This window comes from Conger conger, chromosome 3 (genome assembly GCF_963514075.1).
Source record: "Conger conger chromosome 3, fConCon1.1, whole genome shotgun sequence".
Classification (NCBI taxonomy): domain Eukaryota; kingdom Metazoa; phylum Chordata; class Actinopteri; order Anguilliformes; family Congridae; genus Conger; species Conger conger.
This window is the reverse complement of record NC_083762.1, coordinates 30375548-30403340: the sequence shown is the minus strand read 5'-3', so window position 1 is coordinate 30403340 and position 27793 is coordinate 30375548. Positions and strand designations below refer to the sequence as shown.

The following is a 27793-nucleotide window of genomic DNA, read 5'->3' as shown; positions in this document are numbered from 1 at the left end:
ATAACCGTGTTCTGATTACTTTGCTGTTGCAGTTTGTCTGGTTATCTTTTTTTTATGTGCACAATCTTCCTCCAGCTCCCACATCTGCGTTTTGTTTGAGCAAATAATGAATTCACAAAAGCTGAGATACATTTATTAAAGGACGAATAGGCTCCAATTTGGAAAGACGTGTAACATAGAAGTAGACCTCCAGTACACAGGAAACCCAAATGTATGTGAACATATTTTACAGATCTATAAAAACACTACCATGAAATTAGGAATAAACATGAAATAACAATACGAATGATGCTCTTGATAGACCTACAGAGGTCGCATTAATGCAGAATTATCAATTTTTCATGCAAGAAAAAAAATTAATTCTATAAATGCAGATATTCTGTAGCCTGTTTTTAGAGATTACAACAGACAATGACCCAAACATGAACCACAATGAAATAATCACTCCTCTTCATTTAAGCCAATCATCTCCGGCATCTGACATTTGTATTATTTATAGATCATAATATTTACACACCCGTTGACAGCATTGCCAGATTCAAAGAAAAAACACTATTTTGTATGAGAATTTGAAAACTAGATGTCAAGCTCTCTGTATTTTTTTTTAAAGATAATACATTTCAATTGTTTTCTGTGCATGTCATCTTTGTATTGCGGCCAATTAAAACTCCCAAACATCAAGACAGTCACTGTTTGCAGTAAAAAAAGAAGGCTCGTATTACCGTGGTAAGGTTGTCCTCTGTAAAAAGCGCATTCTGATTTACCTCCACCGCAACAAACTGTCAATGGTAGGCTAAGCTAAAATTAAAGAGCTACATTTTTCACGTTATGGCAATGTTGCCATAATCATGTGATCAGGTGCAGTCTTGTACGATAACAGGTTATTAATGTTTGTCATTGTTGGCCTTTTAAAGATGAAATTGTATTGCTGACTATTTTCTACCTGTGCAAGGGCAAGCTACATTTATTGTGTTATTATAGCAGAAATAGTATGCCTTTTTTTTTTTATCAGAACACAAGTCAACTCGGGTAAAATGCAATATTTCATATAACCTGCATTCCAAAAACTCCATATTCCATTGGCTATCACTACTGTGAATAAAACAATACTTGCCTTAAATAAAGCATAAAGCAATAAAGTATAGAGAATATAGTGTGGGAAAAAATCTAAATAAAATAATCCAAATTTGAAACATTTATTATTAAGTAAATAAAAAGGCATAAACACAGTTCAAACAATGCTGCAGAAGTGTTTATTTTCAATATCCAGATTTATTGTGCTTTACCATTTAATGCAAAGTGCAGATGGAAATTACATTACATAAAATAAAAAACATAATCAGAGTACAATACAACACATTAAGTAAGATTACCAAGAGCTCAATTTATATAAAACATTTCTTATATACATCATTTATTACATAAATGCTCTTATACAATTGTGTTACATGAGTTCAGCTACAGACTGTTAATTCCAATTACTGTACATTTCAATTCCAATTACTGTGCCAATGTTAAATTTTTACACAGTATTTTTCATGAATCTCTACAAGACACATCTTACCATGATTATATCACCCTTATTTGTAATTCCTTATTTTTAATGCAATCTGGTACTTTTTGACAAGGTGACTTGGTTTCCAAAGATGAATGCTTCAAGGATAATTAAATCCAAAATGCAATACAACACTTCCCAGCAGTGCTGAATCATTAAGAATGGCAGTAGTTAGTTTATGACACGAAATGAAACCCGTTTCTGCATCGCTAAAGGTGGGCTCATAAAGGATTACAATCTTTGACTCATAGGTACACTCACCCTTTAAAAAATGTTAATAGTAGTGTAGTAGGGTGCGGGTGGTTCATTTGTCTAGAGTAAAAACCAATTTACTTTCTTTTATTTTACAAAAAGATAAAAACAGACAAGAAGCATTTTCTTCATACCACGATATTAGTCATAAACATTTTGGTTTTTGTGGGTTTCATTGTGCTTTCATGTAAGATTTTAATGACAATTTGCTTAAATGACCAATTTAAAATGACATTATTACAAAGTATGATTTATTATCATTGTATAGACTTCATTGTATGCATAGATGATTTAGTGGTTTATATATACTGTATATACAGTATACATTCAATGAGCACTTTAGTGGGTATTTATTACTTATTTTAGACTTATTGGTCTTCTGCTGCTGTAGCCTATCAACTTATAGGTTTCATGCATTGTGTGGTCACCCAGTCAGCAGGAGGGAGGCATCAATGCAGATACTCCGGCTCTGCCAGGGGGTACAGATCATAGCAGATTACACCATCACTTTCCGTAAATTCAGTTTCAGCACTGTGACTACCCCTCTCTGTGGCCAACGTCAAGCCCGATGCTCTCTCCAGACAGTTCACAGTCCACTGGGAAATTGTAACCCAGGTTTAGAAGGGCCAGAGGAGAGACACTGATCATAGCAAAAGTCCCCCAGATCGCCTGTTCATCCCTAGATCTATGAGGTCAAACGTTTCCTCCGCAGACATTTCCGGTGGCCTACAATGGAGATGTCAGTCCTTCATCGCCACCTGCACAATTTTCACCCAAATAAGAACCCCTGGTCATATCCCATGGGGATATTGTTTTATCAACTTTCCACCCCCAGTCGTTGCTAGTCCCACTTCTCAGTGGATTTTATCACTGGCCTCCCAATGTCTTTGGGCCACACTGTGATCATTGACATTATCAACAGGTTCTCTGCCATTTTGTTCCCCAGCCCAAGCTCTGGAGAAGGCTGAGCGCATGGTACCCTATGTTTTCCAGGTGTTCAGCCAGGCCTGGGATGTCATGTCAGATTGCAGCCCTCCATTCACTTTCTGGTTCTGGAAGGCATTCTACCAGCTTCTGTGAACCTGTCCTCTGGATTCCACCCTCAATCCAATGGCCAGATGGAGTGGGTCAACCAGGACCTGGAGATGACACTGAGGTGCCTTGTGTCCTTCAACCCTGCCTATTGGAGAGACCATCTCATATAGGTAGAGTATACCCACAACACTGCGTTGCTCTTCCACCAGCATGTCCCTGTTTGAATGCCAGTTTTCAGTGCCGCCACTGTTCCCAGAGTAAGAAGTGGAGGTGGGAGTGCCATCAGCCCAAGGGTTTGTTCAGCAGTGTCAACAGACTAGGCACCAGGTGAGCTCACCAGGTGATCCAGTGGTCACCAGCACCTTGGCACCTGGCTTCCATTGACCATGTGATACACAAGGCTTCCACTCACCCCTCGCACCATCGACAGTGCCTGCCGACACAGTCCACCGGCTCCTGGGCTCCTGCTGGGTCTGCAGGGCTCTGCAGTATCTGGTGAAGTGGGATGGCTCATCAGGGCTCACTTTTTGTCAATAGTACATTTTTGGTTCTTGTTTGTCCGCAAGTCTTTAGTTCATTTAGGTGATTGTCTGTGTGACCAAGTGTATAGTATATGTTTCCCGCTCCCCTTGTTTTGCATTTTTCATTTTTTTTTATCAGCTCCTCATGTTCCCTGTGCTTTGTTCTCGAGTTTTCTCCATTGTTTTTTCCTGGCTCCCCCCGTGTTTGATTATTTGCATTTGACCTTTCCATTCTTGTTTACTTTTGCCATTTGTTTTCTTCACAAAAGGTTCTTGTTTTTGACTCCCTCCTGCCTCCTTGCGTTTCTGCATTTGGGTCCGCCTTCCTGAGTGCCTTGTTACACACACTGAATTGACATAATAACCATGTATATTTTTGCTTAAGCATGTTAACAAATAAATTCATTGAAGTGTATTTCCTTGAAGTATACAGAAGCTCAATTTGAAATATACCTCTTATCAACGCCCTGAAGTTGACATGACTATCAAGTTATGTTGTACATTCATACTTCATTGAACTATTTGTAAATAGTGTTACAGTAAATAGATGTACAGTGGGCTCCATAATTATTGGCATCCCTGACTATCACAGCACAAATATATACATTCACCAAACACTTTATTAGGTATCTATTAGACTTATTTTATTTACTTCTACTGCTGTAGCCTATCCACTTAGAGTTATGATGTGTTGTGTGTTCAGTGATGCTCTTCTGCATACCACTGTTGAAATGTGTGGTTATTTGTGTTACTGTCACCTTCCTGTCAGCTTTGACCAGTCTGGCCATTCTCCTCTGACGTCTCTCATTAACAAGGCTTTTCTGTCTGCAGAACTGCTGCTCACTGGATTTTGCACCATTCTTTGCAAACACTAGAGACTAGTGTGTGTGAAAATCCCAGGAAATCAGCAGTTTCTGAGATACTCAAATCACCCTGTCTGCCAGCAACAATCATTCCATGGTCAAAGTCACTTAGATCACATTTTTTTCCCCATTCTTATGGATGATGTGAACATTAACTGAAGCTCCTGACCCGTATCTACATGATTGTATGCATTGCACTGCTGCCACACAATTGTCTGATTAGATAATCGCATGAATAAGTAGGTGTAATAAAGTAATTACCTTGTGCTCTGAGAGTGTACATAGGTTCTTTTTCTTTTAAATTTGTTTCAAATGTTTCCCTTTTTCTCTCAATTTGGTACTATTTGGCCAATTGTACCCTAGAAACGATCCAGTGAACGACATGCCTTCTTCAAGCCGTATCGCCACAGAGCCGATGACATAGATTATTTTGCAATGAAATACTAAGAATGAGAAACAGGTAGGAGGTAAACCTATACATGAACTCTTTGACAACAAGTGTCCAAAATCTGAGGGCGATAGACAGAAATACTAAAGATATATTGAGCTAAATCTAAGCAGTGTACCCTGGTGTCCCTTACTGTCTCCAAATCTATCCAAATGGATAAATTGTGCATTACAGTAAATTATAAATGAAACATATTTTACAACAATGTTTTGTTTTATTTCAATCATTTCCAAGTGGGAATTATTATATTTCTACAGCATCCAGGGGTCCAAAAACCGACACAAACAAGACAAACATGTTTTTTGTCATTTGTTCACCAGAGCCCTGTTAGCAAGCATTGTTACTCATCACAATAAGTATTTCAGGTTAACAAAAAAGAATGGCTCTATAATTTCAACCCACAAGGTGTTGTTACCACCTCCTATGGCATGGACAAGGGGTTTGACTGTAGGAGGCATACAAAATTAACAGTGAAAGGTGAAAAAATACTCTAAAATGGTGAAACCTATTTACATAACACACTGGGCTGCATGCTCAGTCCTTCACAGAGCCTGTCTCCTCTGAAGGTCATGCCACTCTGAGAAGCAGATGCTGTCAGCCACACTGCAGAGAGGGACATCACAAGAATGACACCGTTGCCGCCTCCTCATATTCCTCCTGCTAATGAACAAAATGTTAGAACAGGAACAAATTACATTATTCAAAGCATAACACACCTTGGTACACACACCAAAATATGTAATCATGCACCCCGGTACTTCAATGATACACCACCTTTGTTCTGTACTTGAATTAATGTAATGTTTTGTTGCATGCCCTGGGATCACATTCCTCTGTATGCGTTTCACAATTGTTGCCATATACAGTCACTGAGCACTTTATTAGGAACACCTGTAAACCTACTTATCCATGTGATTATCTAATCATCCATCTATTTTTATCCATAAAATTATGCAAGTAGGGCTCAGGAGCTTCAGTTAATGTTCACATCAACCATCAGAATGAGGATAAAATGTGATCTCAGTGATTTTGACCATTTGATTGTTGGTGCTAGACAGGTTGGCTTGGGTATTTCTGTAACTGCTGATCTCCTGGGATTTTGTGTGATGCAATCATGTCAAAATGGAACAGAATCTCAAAGAAATGTTTTCAACATCTTGTGGAATCCATGACACAAAGAATTGAGGCTATTTTGAGAGCAAAGGGAGGCCCTAACCAATATTAGTATAGTGTTCCAAATAAAGTTCTAAGTGAGTGTATAATCAGTCCAAAGGAGAAGTCATATTAGCATCATATATCTGGTATATAGCTGGTAGCTAGTTGAGCAGTTGAGACCAGCTGTCAGCTCGACATTAGCTGGTTCACCAGTTCAGACCAGACCAGGTAATGCAAAATAAGCAAATTCATAAAATTGACTTCCCAGCAACATAAAGCCAGCAATCAGAAGCTCTAAATGCTAGATAAACATTGTAGCTAACATACAGTAGCCCAGGTCAAGGAACAAAATCCATATTTCATAGCTAGATGAATAATGTACTGTAGCTACATATGCTCAGTCTAGTTAGAAAAGGCTATCGGTTGTTGATGAAAATGTGGCAAAAGCAAAGCAGAAAAAAATAACGTAGCTAGCTAGCTAGCTATAATTCAAATTGTGCAAATAATAGCGTTAATACTTACAGTCGCCATGTACAAATGCAGGCTCATCCAGCTCAGAAGCGCTTCTCTTCTCGACTCTCTTTTCTGATCCACTCTCCAAATTCATAACAGTTAGGCGAGGATATGCCTTAGCCGAGATGTTCTCAAAAAACTATATTTTGTTGCTACAGAAGACGAGAAATTACCATTACAATAGTGTGTTCTTTTCCTTGAATGTATAAAGCACACACAACACAAATTAACTCATGGTTAAGCCGGCTTTTTAAAACCTGTACAGAAGCTCACATGATATATCAATGGAAAGTACTTACTGTACTCAACTGGATGAGCAAAGTCACGCATATCATAATGAATTGGAATGCCCCACAACAAACTAAATAGCAGTGTGATTTTATGCACAGCTAGTTCAAACGATGGAAGGCTTTGCAAATGAAAGTCTGTTTTTCCAAATCAGATTGTCAAAAGACCATAAATGACCATTGAATCTTAAAAAGGACATCTTTATGTGTAAAGCCGACGATAAGATATATATATATATATATATATATATTTTGTTGCAGATATTGATGGTAGAACAATCCATCCATTATCTTAACCCACTTATCCTGAACACGGTTGCAGGGGGGATTTAGACTCTCCAACCAGCCTAACTGGCATGTCTTTGGACTGTGGGAGGAAATTGGAGTACCCGGAGGAAACCCACGCAAACTCCACACAGAGAGGCCCCGGCCGACCGAGATACGAACCCAGGACCTCCTTGCTGTGAGGCGGCAGTGCTACCCACTGCACCATCCATGCCGCCCCTGGTGGAATGATGTGGTACAATTACACAATAATTAATCTAATGTATTTTGCTATTCAGTGAGCAGCGTTTTTCACCACTGCAATTCGAAACAATTCATGGTTTTTGGCTTTATCTTGTTGCAATGATGGAATATTAATTTATATTGGTTAGGTATTGGCTTGTATCCCTGTGTTCATGCCTCCACATGCAGTTTATGTGGGCCACTGTAGTTGCATATGAGACTGGGCTAGGGGGGGCTGTTCGACAGCAAATAGGGGACAGCAGTGGCAGTTACGAAACCCATATTTTTAACCCTTTCCCTGCTTCACTTAGTAATGCATTTGGAACAAAAACTTAGATGTTTCCTTTCAGTTCACATATCTCAGTGTGTGGTTGCAAGAGCACTGAGGGGTTAAATTACCCAAATCTATTAATTAATACTGTTGATTTTCCTTTGAAGAGAACATCACATACAGTCAAAATCACCTATCTATGGGTGCTGCTGCAATGTTTGCTTTTTCTCCATTCATGTTAGTAGAAAGCTCTAATCTAATAAATACTGACATAGATTTTGTACAGTACTAAATTATATTAACACACTAATTGTCTGTCTAACTAACTAACTAACAGTCACTAGTTTTGGGTAATGGTAATTCAATCACGTAAACTAACAGACTAACTCTATATCTACCTCGACCCTGCTCTATAACTCTGCCTCCCTGTTCGATCTCTAATTGCTTGCCTTGATTCAGCGAAGTGTTCGCACCTGCTCTCCCCTACAACTACATTCCTTAACTCTGTGTAATTGTCTACTCCCTAGTCCAGAGCCATTTGTATTACATGTATGTCTGTGAATCCAGTCCACGTTTTCGTTCCTCCCTTGTCATTGTATTAATTACCCGTTCATGTTTCTCACCTGATGTTTATTTGTTAGATCATCCTCACTCCCTTGCCCCCCTAGTTTGTATCATCCCACTGTGTATTTAAACCCTGGTCTCAATTGTATTCTTTGTCAGAATGTTGATCAATACTCAGAGCGGATTTCTGCCTGTTTATTTGAGACTCCTGAAACACCCTTTGCCTGATTACAAGTTTGCCTTATCCCTTCTGTTTTGTCTGCCTGGTTGATTTTTGACTTTATTTTTAAAGAGTGATATTCTGGATTTACGACCCTGGACTGTTTTATTAGCATTCTTTGGCATCTCGAATTTTGGCTTTGTCTCTGATTATCTGCCTTTTGACTTTGGACTGAATAAACAATGATTTCTGAATGTCCCCTGGTCTGTGTTTGGGTCTCCTGAGCAGTACTTAACACAGAGTGGTGAAAACAGACAAGTGTATGCTCTTTGTGGTTAAATTTCACTGCTTTTGATTGCATTAATTTGGAGTAATTGAGTAAATTAAAATGTAAGAAAAAACTTTAATATTGTGCTGGTTATCCCCCTACTTATTGCCGTAAATACTTAAAAATGCATCTGCACTAAACAAACTAACACCGATGACATTAAAAGAAGAAAATGAACAAAACATGTCTTTCATATGCTTTCATGAGCTAGCTAACATTAATGCACTGAAGTTGTTTCATTCACAATTCCTTTCTACCACAAAAATCTACACAGCACTTATTGCAATATGCAAGTAAGCTTGTGTATAATTCAAAGGCATACTTTGCTATCTTGATGTAGCCAAGCAATACACTTGCCAAGCCGTTTCTCATTTACAAAGGCGCTCTGTATCAGTAAACAACCCTGTTTTTCTGTTTACAACTTTGCTATGTGCCACTACAAGAGAGCTAGTACTGGCTATGAGTTAACCAACCCTCTCTTGCCTAAAATGGTATTATCATTTTTTTAGGTAGCCTAAAGGTTACATTGTGAACGTATGGCGCAGGGTGGAGCTGGTTCATACTGCAACATATTCGGAACTAGCGTTATAGAGACTTGATGTTGTTAATGTTAGCTCATCAGTACAAACATTAACTTAACGTGCAGTAAACAAGTGTTTGTTAAACATACAATTTTACTCTTCCAATACAGGAAACAGAGGATGGGTTGCAACACTCAGCAGGAGTGTCATCTCTGTGACTGTTAATAAATCCAGGTCAAAGTTTTAATGTTGTGATCATTATAATATAGTTCACTGAATGGCCAAGAAAAATGAATTCCTGTTTCAGTGTCAGCAGAGTTTGGTTGAGGTAATAAAACATCTTGCAAAAAGTCTCTAGCTGCAACACAGCAGCTGTTACTAAAACCCCTCTGATGCTTCATAGCAGTGGGAAGCCATTCTTCTTTTTTTACAGGAGCTCAAGAGCTAATATGGTTTATTTTTGTGACAACAAAGGGCACACCACCAATTCTGTACTACCCTTCACATGGTCCATGCAAACAACTTCTATAGTTAGACTAATAACTAATTATGGTTAATGAACCAGAAATCATCCAAACATTTCCCCCTTAAAAGGCTCACAATTCTAATCCAAAATGCTACTAGAAGACACTGTCTCACTGTATACCAAGATACCTTTATACAATGATCAAAGAAATATGATTAAATGCACCTGCACCTTTCATCCCCTTAGTGGGCAGAAAACAATGTCTTCTGCAGCAGTTCACCTCTCCAGTGGCCTGCTCTATTCAGCTGCAAAAGGCCGTTAGGAGATATGCGCTTCATTGTTGTCGTTACTTCTCGTAGTCTTTTGTGGTCAAGATGTTAAACACTGTCTGGACAGCACTAAGTTAACCCTGCATCAATAAAAGTCACAGTGTCTTATGCTAAAAAGGCTATATCTTATAATTTACAATGGATCATGCCATTATAACTCTGCTGTGCATTAACTCTGTCATTAGACATCAGTTTCATTGAAAGCAAGGATGGACCTGCCCCTTCCCCTACTCTGATTATTGCACTTTATGATGGCTGGGTGCCAGACAATGCCTTGCAGAACAACGTTGCCATCTACAGGCAGAATTCCTGCGTGTTCAAACATCAAATGAAGAGAATATATTCTCTTTAACTCCTTTATTTCCTCCACATTAAAAAATGCTCTACATTGTCTGGATTTGATACGTTTGAGGTTTCATTAAATATTTAGATTCAGAAGTGCATTCCTGGGAATTTTAAGGATTCATATTATCTCATATGATTACCTAAGCATATCTTGTCCTCTGAAAAAATCATCACACCCTACAATTTTAGGCCAAGTATACTCATATGGTTGAGCATGCTGTGATTTTATATATGTGGACATTTCTCTGTGAAAAGGAGTGAGTTGATTAAAAATAGCCTAATTATATATTATGTCATCAATATTTAATCTTAACATATTGTCAGGACATTATTCCAGAGACATAAGAACTACATAATTATTTCTAAAATAATAAATGTTGTTTTTATGACTCATATGAGAATGAATTTGTTTCACTCACACATTCCAAATGAATTGATTTGTGCCAATCCAATCTAATTAAAAGAAAATAAGTGGTAAACTGAGATTAGTCAGTAAAAAATATTTCTTTCACAAATTCTGAAAGCCTCTTTTCAGTGTGACAAAATGCACATTTCACCATCTGGTTTCACAGTATGACAAAATGCAAACCAAACCAAGCAAAACATTTTTTCTTTTTAAATAAAAACAAATAATGTATTTGTATACAGGCATGTGATTGCATGCAAAACAACTATTCATGAGGAAAAACACCAGGCAAGTCCTTTTTGTAGACATAAAAAGTAGAGAAAATGACACGTAGATCTACTGGCACTTCAGTACTGGTGCGCTGGATAATTATATGAAGTACTTATATAGACCAGTAAAAGTGCTCCTTTACCTGTCTGTTGTGCATGGGACCCCTTGTCTTGACCCCTCCTTGGGAACTGCATTCTGAGGCACTGAAGTGGTCAGAACTTGTGGAGGACCGCTTGGATAGAGTATCACAACCCCCAACAAAGGTGTTGTCCAAAGGGAGGTCCTGAATGACATGGTGTTTATTCACCGAGACTGGAATGTCAGCTTTTAGGTGGAAAGCAGACTGCGGCGAGGCCGACTTGTAGTGCCTAGCCAGGTCAGGACTGCTGGGTTTAAAGGTGGTTGTAGGCATGGCACTCCAGTCAAAACGTCCTATACTCTGCTCCTCCAGCTCGGCCGGAAGGCTTATGGTGCCGTTCATGGGTTCATGAACAGGGTCATCGGGTTTAGACTCCCCGATGGTGACAAAATTTAGCAAGGACCTCTTTGGTGTCTTCCTTTTCTTTCTCTTCTTTTTGTTCTGTTTGCTCTCCTGGTTTGGAGACATCCACTCTGCACCCGGTTTCTTTCTTTGTGCTGCTTTAAACTTTGATGCATGGCGACACCTTACCAAGACAGTGAAAAATATGACCACTATCACAACCATGGCCCCCGCCACAATAGCGATCATAATTGTCAAATAGTCCCTGCTCTGATAAGCCTTATTGCTCTCACCAATGTTTCTATCCAAAGGAGTCTCCATGATTTGCCGGATGAGGTCCTGGATGTAGGACACATTTCCCACTGTCTCATTCACATAAAGAAAAACTGTAATCAGGGTGTGCAAGGACTTTGGGTAACCTAGGTCACTGATGTTAACCACCAAGCGGTGAATACCAATGTCATTAAGCGCTGGCTTCTCCTCAAGAGTAATGTTACCAGTCACTGGGTCAATCCTGAACAATCCCTTGCTATTCCCATTGACAATAGTGTACTTGAGCTCAGCATTCATCCCTGTGTCTGCATCCAGTGCAAAGACCTCTGCAACTACTGATCCGGGAATAGCAGACAGAGGAACCAGTTTGAATGACATGTTTGTTGGAGGATAAATGATGACAGGAGGGTTATCATTGACATCAATGATATTAATGGTCACCTTTGCAGCTGAAAAACTGGGTGGCCGCCCATTGTCTTCAGCCTTGACCTCAAAGGTGTAAGAGCGTTGTTGCTCTCTGTCAAAGGAAACATTTGACGTTATAACTCCAGAATAAGGGTCCAAGATGAAATTTTCATTGTCACTCGGTATAGAAAGAGTTAAAGCAGCGTTCTCTCCAGCGTCTGCATCTGTGACAGTGATCACTCCGACCGTGCTGTACTTTAGCAAGTTCTCTGACACAAAAAACTGAAAGTGATTATGGGTAAACTTGGGGCTGTTGTCATTCTCATCCTGGACAGTCACAATTACAGCTGCCTGGCTTTGAAGTGGGGGTGTCCCATTGTCTCTCGCTGTAACAGTAAAAAGAAATCTCTCCTGCTCCTCTCTGTCAAAAATTCTTGAGGCTGTTAACACCCCTGTTTTACGATCCAGGTCAAAGAAGGAAGCATTGGGCCCGAGCTGATAAACAATCTCTGCATTCTTTCTACTATCCTCATCAGTAGCACTGATAGTGGTGAGAAATGAACCCCGTTTATTGTTCTCCTGAACAACCAACTCGATTACAGGCTGACTGAAAATGGGAGGGTTGTCATTTTCATCTTCAAGCTTTACTCTGGCTAATGCTGTCTGGTTTAAGCTCGGCTTGCCGGAGTCAGAAGCAACTATTTTAAAGTTGTACTCTTTGGTGCCCTCATAATCAAGCAATGAGGAAGTCTCCAACAAGTACTGGTTGTCATACACTGCCTTAAGGTGGAAGGGGACCTCCCTATCAATAAAGCAAATCACTTTCCCATTGACATCAGTGTCCTTATCAGACACTGTGATGAGGGCAATCTTGGTATTGATAGGGTCTTTCTCTGACAGGAACACTGTTCCATTAATTGGACTAATAATGTACCTCAGGTCTATGTTTGGAGGATTGTCATTCACATCTGTCACATTGATAGTTACGGTGGCTTTTACTGGACTTGAAGTCCCATCACTGGCCATCACTGATAATTTGTGGATGGCCATTTCCTCCCTGTCTAACGGTCTCTGCACCATTATCAGGCCAGAGGTGGAATTCAATGCAAAGAGTCGTTTGGCTGCTGGGGACACCTGAGCACCAAAAGAGTATCTGACTTCAGCATTGGCCCCAATGTCTGCATCTGTGGCTTGCAGCTGTACCACAGACGTACCCACAAGAGAGTTCTCCAGGATGTGGACCTCAACCTGGCTCTCCTTAAAGACAGGCTTATTGTCATTCACATCAGTTATGGTGACCTGAAGTATGGCAGTGCTGGACTTTTGTGGGTTGCCCCCATCTTCTACCTTAACCTTCATGACATATGTGTCCTTCTGTTCTCTATCTAAGTTCTGATGTACAATCAGCTGGGGCCATTTCTCTCCATCAGGGGTTTCCACAATGTCCAAGCCAAAGGCACTTTGCCCATTCAGTAGCTTGTAGCGCTGCACACTGTTAAAGCCAGTGTCTGGGTCAGTGGCCGAGGGGATGGCGAAGCGGCTATTAATTAGTGTGTTCTCTGGGATGGAAATGTTTATGACCGGTGATGGAAACATGGGGGCATTATCATTGGTGTCCTTAACAATAATTTTTATTTTAATAAGCCTAAAATTGTCATTTGGTAGGATGACCACCTCAATCTCAAAAGAACATTCATTTTCCTCATAGGAGAGGCCAGGGCAGAGTTTTTCCCTGTCGATTCGACTTGAAGTTGTGTAGATTTCTCCAGTGCTGCTTAAAACTCGGAGTAGAGGTTTATCTCCAGCTTTTGAAACCAGTCTGTAGACCAGGTTAGCACTCATTCCAGTTGCAGCATTTGTAAGAGAAATGTTCAGATCCTTTGGTATGTTTCCAATGAGAATGTTTTCTTGCAACTCCTCCCTAATAGAGTAGGTCAGCTCTTGAGTTACTGCAGGGTCTAGCCAAATGAAGGCAACCAAGGAACCGAACAGGTAAAAATCCATAAAATTCATGACACCTGCTTATTCCTTTTCCACTTCGTGTAATTGTTTCCCCCTATGCACTGGAGCTAGACTGCAGAATGCATGGCATCTTGGTAAGTAATTGGCAACGAAGTCCTATAAATAAACAATAATTGCAAAATGTTACATTCTGGTAACAATATTATTTACGCATAGGTTACTTTACCTACTTAAATATTAATTTCAATACAATCATGAAAACTTAACATTCGTTTATTTTCTTAAAAATTAAATACAATAAAAAAAAAGACATAGCCTACATACACATACATACATACATACATATATAACAACGTGTAAGTTCTGGCAAGTAGCCTACGTTGCTAACTACTACATCGTTTTGTAAAAAACCATGCAGCTTTGCTAAATCAGCGGCTATTCCTTGCATCGCCATATCATTTAAATTATTCCTTTTACTTCCAGGAGCTTTTCCTTGAATAATCCTGCAGCAGCCGGAGGAGCCATTCAAATACTAAGCAGCATCTTTCAAGACATTAGCTATGGTATGCGATGAGTCTTGAAACGTTTTCATTATTATTATTACATTAATTAACAGTAGGTTATTTACTTAATTGGGAGAAAATGATTACCGATACTTTAACAAATAAGGATCTAAAACTAACAGGGGCTACAGCAAGGTAGGATTCCAATATTCTGAACATATGTATGCAACATTTTCTTACCCGGTTTTGCTCTGAAGGAAGGTGATGTTAGCGCGTAGGATATGGTTTCGAACAAGATTTATGTTGCCGAATAGCCTACTGCAATCCCACATCACTGATAAAATCCCTTTCATTAAAGAAGCAAAATTAGAAAATAAAATAGTTGCACCATTCCAATATCAAGATGCACGAACGCATTAGAGTGAATAAAATGTATTCCGTCGAAAAGACAGCCGTGGTGAGATCGAATGTGGTAATTGTAGATTGTATAAACAATTCGTTACATAGTAACTCTCCGGCAGTAGCAATTCTCAGATGAATAACGTTACTTAACTACGTGTAGCTACTGCGGTTGTCAGATCCTCATCCATGAACAGAATCAGGTGATCAAGACACGTTCCTTTGGACAGCCGAATCCATTCAGTCACACCGCATCAGCAGAAGAATCCCGTGTTTTGCTTACTATACAACCTGTTTTACTACAACTAAGGTCCGAGTCTTACTTTTCCGATTGGAGAAAGGATGCATCATCGGTTTCACTCATATCCAGATCTTCTCACTGTAAGCTAATGTATTTCAGAAAAACTCAGCAGTTTCAAGAGTTGAGTTTTCTACAGTTCATTTGATTGATTGGTCAGTGGGTAACATGCAACATGTACATTTACTCAGATAACGCAATTGTCCAACTGAAGGCAACATTTTCCTTCTGTGTCTACTCAGACTGAACATCTTGCAACTCTCGAAAAACGAAGGGGTGGCTGGCTGGCGGGGGGGAGGTTGAGGAGGAGAGCCGAGGGAGGAGAGGAAATCCTATCAAACACGCCCCCGGCAACAATCGTTGGATCTCTTGTATTTTAGATCAAAGGCGAGGGGCGGGGCATGGGTATGATTGGATGAAATACATGTCAGTACATGTTAAAGTTTCTGGAGACCCGTCTTAGCAGCCACCCTAGTTGCATTGCAGATGGATTTAACTGACTTACGGGTGGAATATCTATAATAGCAATTGGAGCACATTCTCTCCTCATTTAAAGAAATGTATTTCATAGTAAATCTAATATGCGACAATAAAAAATAAGGTAGCTGCAGTTCGCATGTGTTTATAGAACCAATAATGTTGATAGAATCGGCTTACCAACACACTGGTTTGCTACTGTAACGTTGTGATCATAAAAGCAAATGCAAAAAATATATAAAAAATAAATAATCATTGTAGTGCATTTTTCACGTGGGCCTACCAGTTTAGGAATATTTATAATGTTTCGTTGACGACTCCACAGCTGATCTTTAGCATTTTCTAGCTCTGAAAATTAGACTTTCGTTACGTTCCGTAATGTGAATATTAGCCAGTGTAAGTAACAGGAATCAAAGTAGGCTAACTGGCCATATATAGGCCTATATATTGGCTACAGAGCTATCGTATACAGTTAAAAAGACGACTTTGATTTAGTTAGTTTCTTGTTTTCACTTTTCAGTTTCACATTCTGAAAATATGCGAGCACGCTGCATTTTAATAATGCACGCAAAGTCGTGATGCACGTAGACCTATCTAAACCTGGAACGGTGTAGTGCATGTAAATTTAGCCCTTACGGTGAACACTTCCTTTGTCTCTGCAATTTCTCACAACACTGAGGTAACATTACAATCATCACCGAACCCCTTAACAGCCCATTCAACCCAAAATATAATAGTAATAGTAATTGCATTGTCAAATTGGGCAAATAAGTTTAGTGACAGCTGAAAATGTTGTGAGACAGATAATCTAATAATCTATAGTTGTAGGCCATGCTAGGATATAAAATGTATAATAATAATAATAATAATAATAATAATAATAATAACAACAATAACCTTTGAAATCATGTCCTGGAGTGACGCAAAATGTGTTTTTGGCAGTTATTTTAATGGAAAGAGATCTAGGCTAGATTCTAGTGTTAAGCCATACAGTACCATCTAGAGGTTTATAGTGGAAATTGTTAATGTGTGTGGGTGGCCGCGTGTGAACTAATACAGGAGTGATAACCCTTTTAAATAGAGAGCAATTACAAGTTGTATGCACACTTCCAGTGTAAAGAAGCTTTCCAGTGACTTAGATGATGACTGGGAAAGGTGTAGTAAGAAGATTTAGTAAGTAAAATACAATATGATAATGTTAATACATTGTAGGTGTGGAAACTACACACATAAAATATATGTATGACCTGAAGTCTCACCCATTATGCATGATTCAGTCATTAAGGACCAATGTCATGTTCACATCTCCCACTCATAAAATCTGCGTGTTTCAGGTTTTTTGTTGCCATTTTAAAGCTTTTGTGATCATTTTAGCTGAGCATCCTATACTTTGTTGCACTTCTTTATAAGTTTTCCCCTCTCCAATCAACTTTTTAATCAAATTACTTTCTTCCTCCAAACAATGTTTGGAACAGCCCATTTTACTTAGCAATTCATAAGGAAATATATTTCATAACAATGTGTGAAACATTTACTTCCCTTCTTCCTTAATAAAGGACAATTAATGACATCTGTTTTTTTACAGAATTAATGAATTGTCTAATTAAACTCCACACTGCATTATTTTAAACACGCCCCTTTCAAAGAATGAGTCAATTACTCAGAACAAGCAGCGTGCATGTCATGACAGTTGGGTCTGTTGTTTTTCTATTACATTACTAGATCTACAAGTAAAGTATTTGCCATGCAGAAATACTACTACTACTACTACTACTACTACTACTACTACTACTACTACTACTACTACTACTACTACTACTACTACTACTACTACTACTACTACTACTACTAATAATAACAGTGGTTCATCAGGTTACTGATTGCTATTTTCTTGAACACAACTGTAACAGTCAGGTGGGGAACTGAACAAACAAAGGGGTTTAAATAACACAGGTAACAAGAGGGAATGTCAGTCAGATGGGAGAAACAATCAGGAAGTGAAAACAGGTGAAACGAATGAATGGGAGTGAATGGGGAGACAGACAGACTATGGAAAGCACAGAGGGTAACGATACAAGGAAACGTCCCACTTTTTGGCTGCATTCACAACCAAACGGTTGTCCTTTAGCATGCCATCCAATAGCGCAGACTTGTATACCACATGCATTTTCAGAACATTAATTAAATGCTTCAAAAAAACTACCCAAAAACCTAAAAATGCTATCTGCAGAGATTTATACACCGTAAAATGTTCAGCATTAAGTCAACATATGTTCCCTATTGCACTCAAATGTTCAAGTTGAATTAACATTGGACATTTTACTGTGTACAGCCACCCAAAGCATGATACGTGGAATACCCGTCTTCATAACATAGCACCAATAAATTGAGAGAAAATGCCCTGATTCAGTTGGGAATAAATACATTGGCATTAATTCTTTGGACTGCTTGTCCACATCTTTACTATTAAAAATCTATATCTATCTATACCAGATTTTGGGGCTTGTATTGCTGGTTTTCATTCCTCCCCTCTAATCAGGAACTGATTTAAACCTGACATACTAGGTGAGAATAATCTCTGGCCAATCAGTCAGACATTATTGGACTATCGGGCAGAAGAGGAAAAACAGCAACACTGTTGCCCCCCAAGGATCAGATTTGAGTATCCCTGATTCACACATGTGCAGATACTTCTGCTGTTAATAGAGAAGTGTCATGTCAATATTCAATACAATTGTCGGTTAAGCTTTATCTTTACATTAAGAGTGCACAGCCCTCTCCGCAATTCCCTTGGTTAATCTCATAGTTCATTGTATACTGTCAACAATATATTTTCATTTTGACATTTGTACACTTATCCAGAGCAACTTACAGATTCAATTTTTATATACACAATCTTTATATACAGCTGGATATTTTACTGGTAAATACCTTGCAACATGAAAAGTCTAGCTAGTTCTAGTGCAGCAGTGTCTAGCCTACTTTCGGAACATGGAAAGACGAAGGCTGATGACTAGGAGGGTATTTATCTGCAACCGCAATCACTGGAGCCAGAGGTGCCAGCAGCCGAAGATAGCACCAAATTAACAAATGTTTGCTTGTGAAAAAAAGGGCAAAGTTTGCCCAGGAAAGTTCAGATGATGGCCCATCAATACTACCAGAAGAGAAGTACAAGCGAAAGGTTTTTCTCCCCCTGGTTGATGCAGCTTTAATCACTCTTACCGAGAGATATTCACAGCTGGACATTTTTTACGAATTGTTTGGATTTCTATTCAGTACCAAGGAGATGCAATCAGTGATAACACACTGCATGACAAGTGTCTGCATCTTGCAAAGGAAATTATCTGAGTTTTGGAATAAAAACAGCTGTCAAGAGCTATGTGTGCGATTCAACCATTGACATGCTTAGGTACATCTACCGGGAAAATGTTCTGGATTTGTACAGAAATCAGTTATTGTTAATTGTGCCAGCAACCGTGACATCAGGGAGAGGAGTTTTTCACCTCTCAACCTTGCACTATCTGCGATCGACAGTGTCACAAGATTGTTTGAATGGATTGGCCGAGATTTCAAAACTGTCGCAAATTAGATCACTAATTGAAGATAATTGAAGAGTTTGTAGCAGGCAAAGCAAGAAAGGTTCTCGTTTAAATGGTGAGTCAACAGTATTAATTCATTTCACCTGTCTTAAGTCAATCTATTGGTTTGAAAAACAGTGAAAACATAAGGGTTTAACTAACCAGAATGAATTTCCATTTAATGACCATATGGCAGTAAATCAAAGCTCTGTCCAGTTTTCCCTTAAACCAGCACAAAATAGTTCTTCTTTCTGAGTACTTTTTATTTGAAGAAAAAAAAAAGAAAAAAAGTCCTTCCAAACTAGGGCTGCCTATTCTCCACCTCCAGCACCACTATATTACAGATCTGTCAGCTTTCTGTCACAACCACTACAGGTAATACTAATGCATATCCGTGGCACTGTGACATGGATTACCTCAAACACTCATTATTATTTTGCTGGAACACCTGTTTCTCATAATCTGACAGGATGATGTACCTTATTAGCAACATGGCAACAACCTCAAAGCTCATTTTACATGGGTTTGGGAAGGGCTTACATTCTACTACACGACTTAGTAGCCAAGCATAACATGCAGATTAAAAACGTTTTAGTAATACAAACTAGGGTTGCACTGCATATTTTTTTCTTTTCCCTCACAGTATGCTTTTCTAGGTATAAGCATACTGTGAGGTTAAAGTATAAGGTCTATACATTATAAAAGCAGTTCTGCAAAGAAGAGTGGGCTAAAATTCCTTGACAGTGATGTGAAAGACTATCATTTTTTTTAAAAAGTGTTTTGTGTAAACACGGGTTGTATAAACAATACAATGTGATAAATACTGTATGCAATAAGAGAGTAAATCAGGCTATCATTTATTCAAGAGAAGCCTGATGAAGAGGTGCTGGGCTTGCTAGGGAAAATTTCATCAGATGATGGGAGCAGGCTTGATTGATCAGGATAGGATGAGTCCTTTTTGCAAGGAGTAGGGGGCACTTACACTGCGGGTGGGCGCATTTACACTGCGGGTATACTGGACTCCTCATTGACAGGGCAGTAGTTCCCAGAATAGGATTCACACAACGTCAGCATGTGCAGCAATCCTGTAGCATCTAGCAGAAATGTCAGCAGCAGCTCACTCTGGAAAATTCTGGAGGGTCATGGAAACGGCCAACTTATAAGAATGAATCAAATAGCTGAGCTGTTTAAGCTTGAGCCATGTACACTTGAAAAGCTGTCAGGTTTGTAATTGACAGCAGAATATGCTACTTTACAATGCTTTTTAGATTAAAAAGATGTATTTTATTTTGTTCCATGTCTTTAAAAAGAACTCTGAAGCAGGTTCAAACTAGTTAAAATTCTAAAGCTTTAAGAGTTTTCTTTCTGCTTAAAAAAAACTCAGTTCTCTTGCACCACAAAATCTATAAACTTTCAGGTTTTCTTGGATGTCTTACAGGCATGTTTGTAGACTGGCATATGTAAATTATGTGCAATCATAGGCTGCAGTTTGAGGCACCCCCAAATCAGATACACCCCCCCCCCCCCCAAGTCTAAATCCAATAAAGGCATTCACCTTACTTTTGCTTTGATGGATTTTCAACATGGATTTGACCATTACAATTTAAACAGACTGCCAGCAAGAGTGCTTTGTCAGCCTAATCCCATCATTATTAATCCTGTTTCTATGATCACACCTCATTAGTTATGTTTAATATCAATGTGAACTAGCAGCAATAAATTCCATCTGCACTTCAGAAGGCATAGAAAATGAAAATACTAATTTGTTGCTACTGTGAGCTCGGTAAAGTGTTTCTTCATAGCAAATGTAATAGATGGTAAATGCACACACATTTGTATGTTTTGAATCCAAGAGATTTAAATGATCTTGTAATGTAATTCAATGTAATGGCACATTTATATTGATCTGAGCATGCAAATGGGTGGCTGCATGGATGTTTTTTGTAGGATTGAATAATGGTATGTCCACCTATACCTAGATTTTATCCATTTTCTACATGAACAGTAAAATATAGAAATCACCATCGGGCTTATTATGTTTAAAGAATGTATGCATATAGGAAAACCTTGCTCAATGATCTGGTTCGCCTTGAACCTAAAAAAACATATTGCTTAGAATGTATCAGGCAAGCTGTAGAATGAATTTAAAGTGTGCAAAGATAAGCAAGATTGACACTTAGGAGTATGCTACAAGCTACATAGAAGTGTCAATAATTGACTTGATGGGCTAATGTCAACAGGAGAGGATCTGATGACCACATGGAATTTGAGGTGTCCAAGGCTGACACCAGGCACACAGTTCATCCCAGCTAAATGAGGGGGGCGGGGTTATAAGACTACCACCTGCGGAATGCGGACTACCACCTGCTGTGCCTCTTTGCACTAAATCTGGTAATATTTTGTTCATCATCCTTCTGTGTCTTATCACCTTTAGAACCCAAATAGCTGTTTACTTTATTAAACGTTCAAATTGTGTTTTTTGCTGAGGTTTTATCAGGTGCAACATTGGTATACAAGTCTTGTGCTACCTTTATTCTGGATATGAATGTGCCTACTCAAGAGGAGAGGACATGGCTTCAGTTTCAAAACTAATGATATGACAAGAGAAGACCAGCTGATGCTAACAGCTGGGGTATTTGCTGGTCTGCAGTAATTGTGCGGGTTGGGGGGTGGGAAGGGCATGCATCAGGAAGTTCCTTTCCGAGTACATTATTTAACTTCCATCAGTTAGGCACCGAATGTTAGACAGGGAAGGAAACCTAAGACGACAGGGGAAGATGATGTTAAGATGCACAAGTATAACTGATATGAGACAATTTGACCAAAATAACGTTTTATTGAAAAGATCAATTTAGCATAACATGAATCCCAAGCATTTTCAATTATGGCAACATACATATAATAACATTTAACTTTGGGTTATTCAAATAATTTCTCCCTTCCAATTTCCTAAGCTTTTTTCCATCTCAGTAGTTAATTGCCTATCCCTTTTAGCAGTTGAAATGGTTGGTAAACAGCACATTTCTCATAAATTCCCAATGATTCTGTCTCTAGAAGCAGCTCTCATTGTAACTGGTACCTGTGCTGCAGAGATAAGAGCTACTGTGATAACTCGGTCCTGTAGCTTCAGAATGCTTGTGAGCATGCCCTGCATTAAGGGATTTGGAGGCCCTGGGCTGACGCATAGGTGTGGCCCCAAGAGAGCAACACACAGCAGCCTGGTACACCAGTATAACGTAAGTTTAAACATCAGCTAGTTTGAACATTAATTCAGAGTTAGGACGCAACTTAATTCAAACAGGTTGCACCCATAGACTGTAGAAAAAAAACTTTGTTCTGAACTTCAAATTAGAGAAGTTTTTATGAAAACTTTGACTTTACATACACACAAAAAGCAAAACTGATCTGGTAGTAATTTCTTATTTATTTGTCATGAAATGTTTGGAACAGTGTGAGCTAACTTGGTGTTCGGAACACAGTGAGTCTACGTTACCCGATGTAATGTTAGCATTATAGGTTTGCCACCATTAGTTGTGCATGACTCTTTCCTTTAAAGTAAAATTGGATTTTTGTTTCGTACTTCTTCAGCTTTTGACTTTTCAGTTTTTACTCTTTTTTGCCCTGCAATCATTTTTCCTGATGTTAGACAACATTTCTCAAATGGGGAGGGCACGCAAAGCCTACATTTCGTGTAAAGTTTTCTTAATTTATTAAACATAGTTGTATATGCTTTATATACTACATGAACACGTATTTGTTGAACTGTTCAACAAATACGAAGCAAGCCTATGATTGGTGAAAAAACTAATGAAGACATCCTGGGGAGGCCCCTTCAGCAGGGGAGGCCCTGGGCTGCAGCCTATGTTTCCCTGTGGTTTAACACAGATGTGCCCATGAGCAATGCACAGCTTGTTGATGCCAACCGTAAGTGACCCAGCATTCCCTGGGTAGATTTGCAAGAGGACACTGGGATTGCATCATTTTCAGAGATGTCTACAACAAAAATGCAAGTGCTTGCTTTCCAGTTTATTGACTTTTAAATAGTAGTTGATTATTTTCAAATGCACAGGCTTCAAGTACAAATATTTCCTGAACATTAAGTTGATGGATTTAAAGAGTACTATAATGAAATTTTGTCCGTACCAAAAATGAAATTGAAGGAAAACAAAAAAATGGAAGTTCAGGCCTCCCCACAATGGAAAGGTGGACCCGAATGACAGTATTCTCAAACTGCAAAAAACAACTAAAACTAGTGATGTGACATTTGACACTGAGGCTTTGAAGCATGCATCAAGAACGTGCAGCAGATTTCCTGAAGCGCTTGTGTAGCTGCATGTATTACTGCCAGATAATGAGGTAATCAATGACTTTCAAAGCTTTGTTTCGCCTCCACCAGGCAGGTGGCCCAGATAAGACATCCCATAAATCTTTGTGATTAACCTCCAACTTAAATTAATGGCGGCTGAAAACAACTGCTGAGTTCGTACAGAACAGTAAGAGAGCTCGTCCACAAGTGCAAGTATACAGTGAGCTCAATATTTTGGTGTGGTTATATTTTTAAGCTACATTTTAATGACTTAAGACACTGAAATAATGTATTTAATGTTTTTAAGCCTCAGTTTTTAAGCCTCCATGAACTAGGCAGCTAAAATGCTTTTAATTACTCCAACATCTTTCTGCCTTAAAAGTGCGACTCATTTGCGTGCTGCCTAAGCACCTCTAAAACGGCTTTGAAGGACAGTGACTAATCAGCTGTTGAAGCAATGAGGCATCAAGGCAACTACCTTCAGTTTGAGACGCAGTTAGCACTGGTGTAGGTGTCCTCCAAAATAGCACAGGTGTGAATGGTTTCTGATTAGAGAAGATACTGACACAATCATGAAACTTCAGGAGTAGGGTTTGGCTCTGTACTCAAATGAGATTTGTACTCATACACATGTGGTTAAAGAACAGCTATCATCTGTTTTTAAACAGTTTGGTTTCACTGTGTAGAAATGACAGCACTTTATATACATACTTAAACCCCCATTTCAGGACACTATAGTGTTTGGGACATATTAATGTTACATAAATGAAAATAGGTATGTTTAGATGTTTACATTTTTTCATGCAATGACTGCTTGAAGTGAAGTGCATGGACATCACTAGTTGCTGTGTATCTTCTATGGTGGCCTGTATGCCCACCTTCTTCAGTGCCTGCTTGTTTTGGGGACTGAAATGCATGTGGATGATTCTTCGAAGCAGGGGCGTATGCTGGACTTTTAACCATTAGGGGCTGAGGCTAGATTGTTAAAAAACAATTAACCTGAAAATTGACCATTTCCAGTCCGCACAAGTGAGGGTTTATACACATCAACAAAAACATTGACTGCCTTGACTGACAAGCTCATTGCTGATTGAGAAGTCTTACTTTAAATTAACTACAATTCACATCACAATGTGGTTGTAATTATTGCTGCTAAAGGTGGTGACAGAGGAGACTTGGATGAATCCACTGCCTGATTGTTTTCATTCATTCATTCATTATCTTAACCCGCTTATCCTGAACAGGGTCGCAGGGGGCTGGAGCCTATCCCAACATACATTGGGCAAAAGGCAGGAATACACCCTGGACAGGTCGCCAGTCCATCGCAGGGCACACACACCATTCACTCACACACTCATACCTATGGGCAATTTAGACTCTCCAATCAGCCTATCCTGCATGTCCTGCATGTCTTTGCACTGTGGGAGGAAAACGGAGTACCCAGAGGAAACCCACGCAAACACGGGGAGAACATGCAAACTCCACACAGAGAGGCCCCAGCCGACGGGGATTCGAACCCAGGACCTCCTTGCCGTGAGGCGGCAGTGCTACCCACTGCACCATCCGTGCCGCCCCTACCTGATTGTTTTGCACACCTTATTGTATGTCCCTCTCGTTACCTGTGTATTTAAATCCCTCTGTTTCTGTTACTCGTTGCCTGATTGTCATGTGCTTTAGCCATATGCTTCAGCATTTATTTCTGTCTGTGGATTACCCTTCTGTTCTGATTTGATTCACTGTTTTTGGACTGGTTTAATGGTTTGTGCCTTTGGTTTTCGATTTTGTTTATTTGTCTGATTCGACTGCCTGTTTGTTTTCGACCCTCTGCCTGTGGCCGCGACCATTCTCTTTGAGGGAGTGGAGTTGGAGGACCAAACGCAACCAACTTACCCACAAAACGTGTTAACCACTAATATTTTCTTGGGGGCATCCCCAGAGACATGGGCTCCAACTGTCATGTGTCTGACATTTGTGCACAAAAAATAAAACGTGAGCGTGCAGGTGAGACGGACCATCCTCATTCCCCTAAGATGATGATGGAATGCTGTGTGTTCAGCTCCCAGTTCAACACCACGGTTAAATGATTCTAGTTGTTCGCGGCAAACTACCTTTTCAAATTGTTAGCTAACATTTGTGGCGAACAGAAAAAATCTAGCACAGTGTTATAAATAACTATGTACATCAATAATGCATTATAAAATAAAAATAACTGGATATTATACTCCATATTATTTAAAGAAAAATAGATATTTATAAATGTACTCATATAATTATTTTTTGCCATGAACTGGATGATTACAAGCTAATGAAGTAGGCGATAAACTGCTTACAAATGTTGGTACCTTATTGCCCCCAAAACAATGATTATCTTCCAATAGTTACAACAGTTAATACAGTAGTAGAATATAGTTAATTATTGTTCATATTCATGTTCATATTGTATTGCATAAACAGTAAAAAAAAACAGGTAGTTAGTTTCGTTTTCAGTTCGTTTGTCAGCTCAATTGCAATGTAGGTATGATTTTCAAATATAACTCCTGCCCATCATGTCAACACATGTAAGAGTCTTCCCTGCATATCAAAAGAAAAGAAACTGAAAGAAAATGATCCTACATTCAGAACTAAGAGTTTTTCTAAAGAGATTAACCATTGTGTTTTCTCAAGGGTCAAACATGACCCACCACTATGTTTAACAGCAGAGAAAACCCCTTAAATTATATTTTTTCAACTTGAAATTTGATGACAAAGTTTGTGATGAGTGACAGGTTGTTTCTTCATGCAAGGTTTAAAATTCAATTTAGATGCTGTATTTTAGGGGTTCAGTGAAGGCGGGTCATTTTTGACCCTTAGGACAAGGGGAGTATACAGAATGTTAAGACGACACAAGGGTAAAAGGGAGTGCTTTTTGACGCAAATAGCAGTGTATCCTTAGTTAACACATGGGCAATTGGAATAGATAGGGTACAATTGGCTACTAAATTGGGAGAAAACGGGAAAATCTGAAACAAATAATTTAAAAAAAGAATTAGACCTTTACTATGGAATAGGCAACTGCATACTATCTTATTATAATGCTAGTTTCTGCCCAAAAGTTTAGTATAAATTATACTAAAATTAGGCCAGAAGGGTCCCATTATCCTTTTTGTAACTCAAGGTGACCTTCCTTCATTACTGTTCTCTGATGACTTTTTAATATTCTCAACTCTCTATTCTGCTTTCGTCTCTATTCTTACACTGTCATATTGCTCCCAAGGACTTTCTTTAGTTTTACATCTGTTTGTGGTAGGCTCACTCTTCGCTTCTCCTCTTCCACTGGGACATTTAGTTCAATGGTCTTAGTGGAATGACAATTTCAAAAGCTGCCTTTTTAAACTTGCATTGTTTATTTTCTTTCTTGCCATTACAATGTGACAGAGTGCTTGGTAAAAGCTGCATCTGTTGTCAGTAAACAAGTTATTTGGGAATAATATTAAGATTTTCTCAGTAAAGGAAAAATGTAAGTCAACAGAAATGCATGTTAATGTGGTGTTACCAGGAAAAGGCAATGTTGATCTCAAATTCTGATTCTGATTCTGAAATGTAAAAGCGAGAATTTCTGTTCAAATATATAGCTAATAATTACAAATGAAACCATGACATCAACAATGTTGACTATTATAATTATTCAATTCAATTCAATTGGATTTGTATAGCATTTTTCACTGAAAACTGTCACAAAGACACAGAGTTACAAATAATTAAATAACAATGAATACTTGTTTAATTTTTAATTCAGCAGGATTAACATATCCAGTATTCCATTCGATTACGATATAGCAGTGTATATAATATATAATATTAAAGATTTCCACCCACTTAAAATGACATATTTGCAGCTTAATATATATTTTGTGATACTCTCCTTGCAAAGAGTAAAGAAGGGTGGCCTCAACAGTAATACTAAAAATGACTAAGAATACAGTTGCATGACACAGTATCTTTGCAGAAAAACTGCCACTGTTTTATGAAAACCCTCTCATTTTATGTGCTACTTGGTGAATCATAATTGGCACTATAGTGCTCCCATATTTGGGATGTCACAGGGGATAGTCTTACAAGTCTCCTGTAAAGATTGAGTGTGGTCCTGCATGTTTTTTCTGATTTCATACATTATCAACAAAATCTATAGTGTGTTTTGTCCAATGTCAGTCCACAAACCATGATGTAGAGCAACGCTTGGCAAACTAATCTTTTGTGAAGGCCTGTGTTGGAATATAGTTGACCAAGGTCACTGAATTCTCTCCTCAGAGAGTGGAAGACATTAGCTGCTTCAAAA

The 27793-nt window shown here is 38.8% G+C and overlaps 1 protein-coding gene across 3 annotated transcripts in view; it reads right to left on the bottom strand.

Moving 5' to 3' along the window:
- Positions 1–13968, bottom strand: part of LOC133124376 (protocadherin-9-like) — a 132841-nt gene extending 118873 nt beyond the window's left edge. For all 3 annotated transcript variants that reach the window (XM_061235526.1, XM_061235525.1, XM_061235527.1), the window contains exon 1: positions 10939–13968. In XM_061235526.1, coding sequence (XP_061091510.1) covers positions 10939–13968 — 3030 coding nt within the window. The remainder of the gene's footprint in view (positions 1–10938) is intronic.
- Between the last annotated feature and the right edge of the window lie 13825 nt (positions 13969–27793).